General features: G+C 60.9%; 1 protein-coding gene across 1 annotated transcript in view; it reads right to left on the minus strand.

Moving 5' to 3' along the window:
* LOC104498293 (SPRY domain-containing SOCS box protein 3-like) overlaps positions 1–80 on the minus strand; it is a gene marked incomplete at its 3' end in the record, with an annotated part of 3,722 nt that extends 3,642 nt beyond the window's left edge. Inside the window, exon 1 of the mRNA XM_010141649.1 lies at positions 5–80. Coding sequence (XP_010139951.1) covers positions 5–62 — 58 coding nt within the window. The remainder of the gene's footprint in view (positions 1–4) is intronic.
* Positions 81–399: the final 319 nt, after the last annotated feature.

Raw genomic sequence — 399 nt, forward strand, 5'->3', positions numbered from 1 at the left:
TCACGCCGCACCCCGCTCAGGACGAAGTGCCAGGCCCTGCTGCTCCGCGTGCGCCGCGCCATGCTGTTCTGAGAGAGGTAAGCTGCGGGGCAAGGGGAGGAGAAGGTTACAGACAGCAGCCATGTCCCGCTGCCACCCACCACTCACAGCAGCGACCTCCCCCAGGTCACCACAGCTCCCCCAGGGATGGATCAGCACAACCCGCCAGGCCCCATCAAGGGATAAGCTGACACAAAGTAAGTCCCTCCCACATCTTCAAACTTCAACCTCTTTTTCCTCACAGGGTAAACTTCTCCCCAAGCCCCAAACACTCCCAAGACCTGGCAGCTGCAGCCTCTGTGCCTCAGCACTGGCTGCGGGAACGTCAGGATCGCCAACAGAGAAGACTTTGCCCTCAGC

This window comes from Buceros rhinoceros, unplaced genomic scaffold (assembly GCF_000710305.1).
Source record: "Buceros rhinoceros silvestris isolate BGI_N320 unplaced genomic scaffold, ASM71030v1 scaffold30948, whole genome shotgun sequence".
NCBI classification, from domain to species: domain Eukaryota; kingdom Metazoa; phylum Chordata; class Aves; order Bucerotiformes; family Bucerotidae; genus Buceros; species Buceros rhinoceros.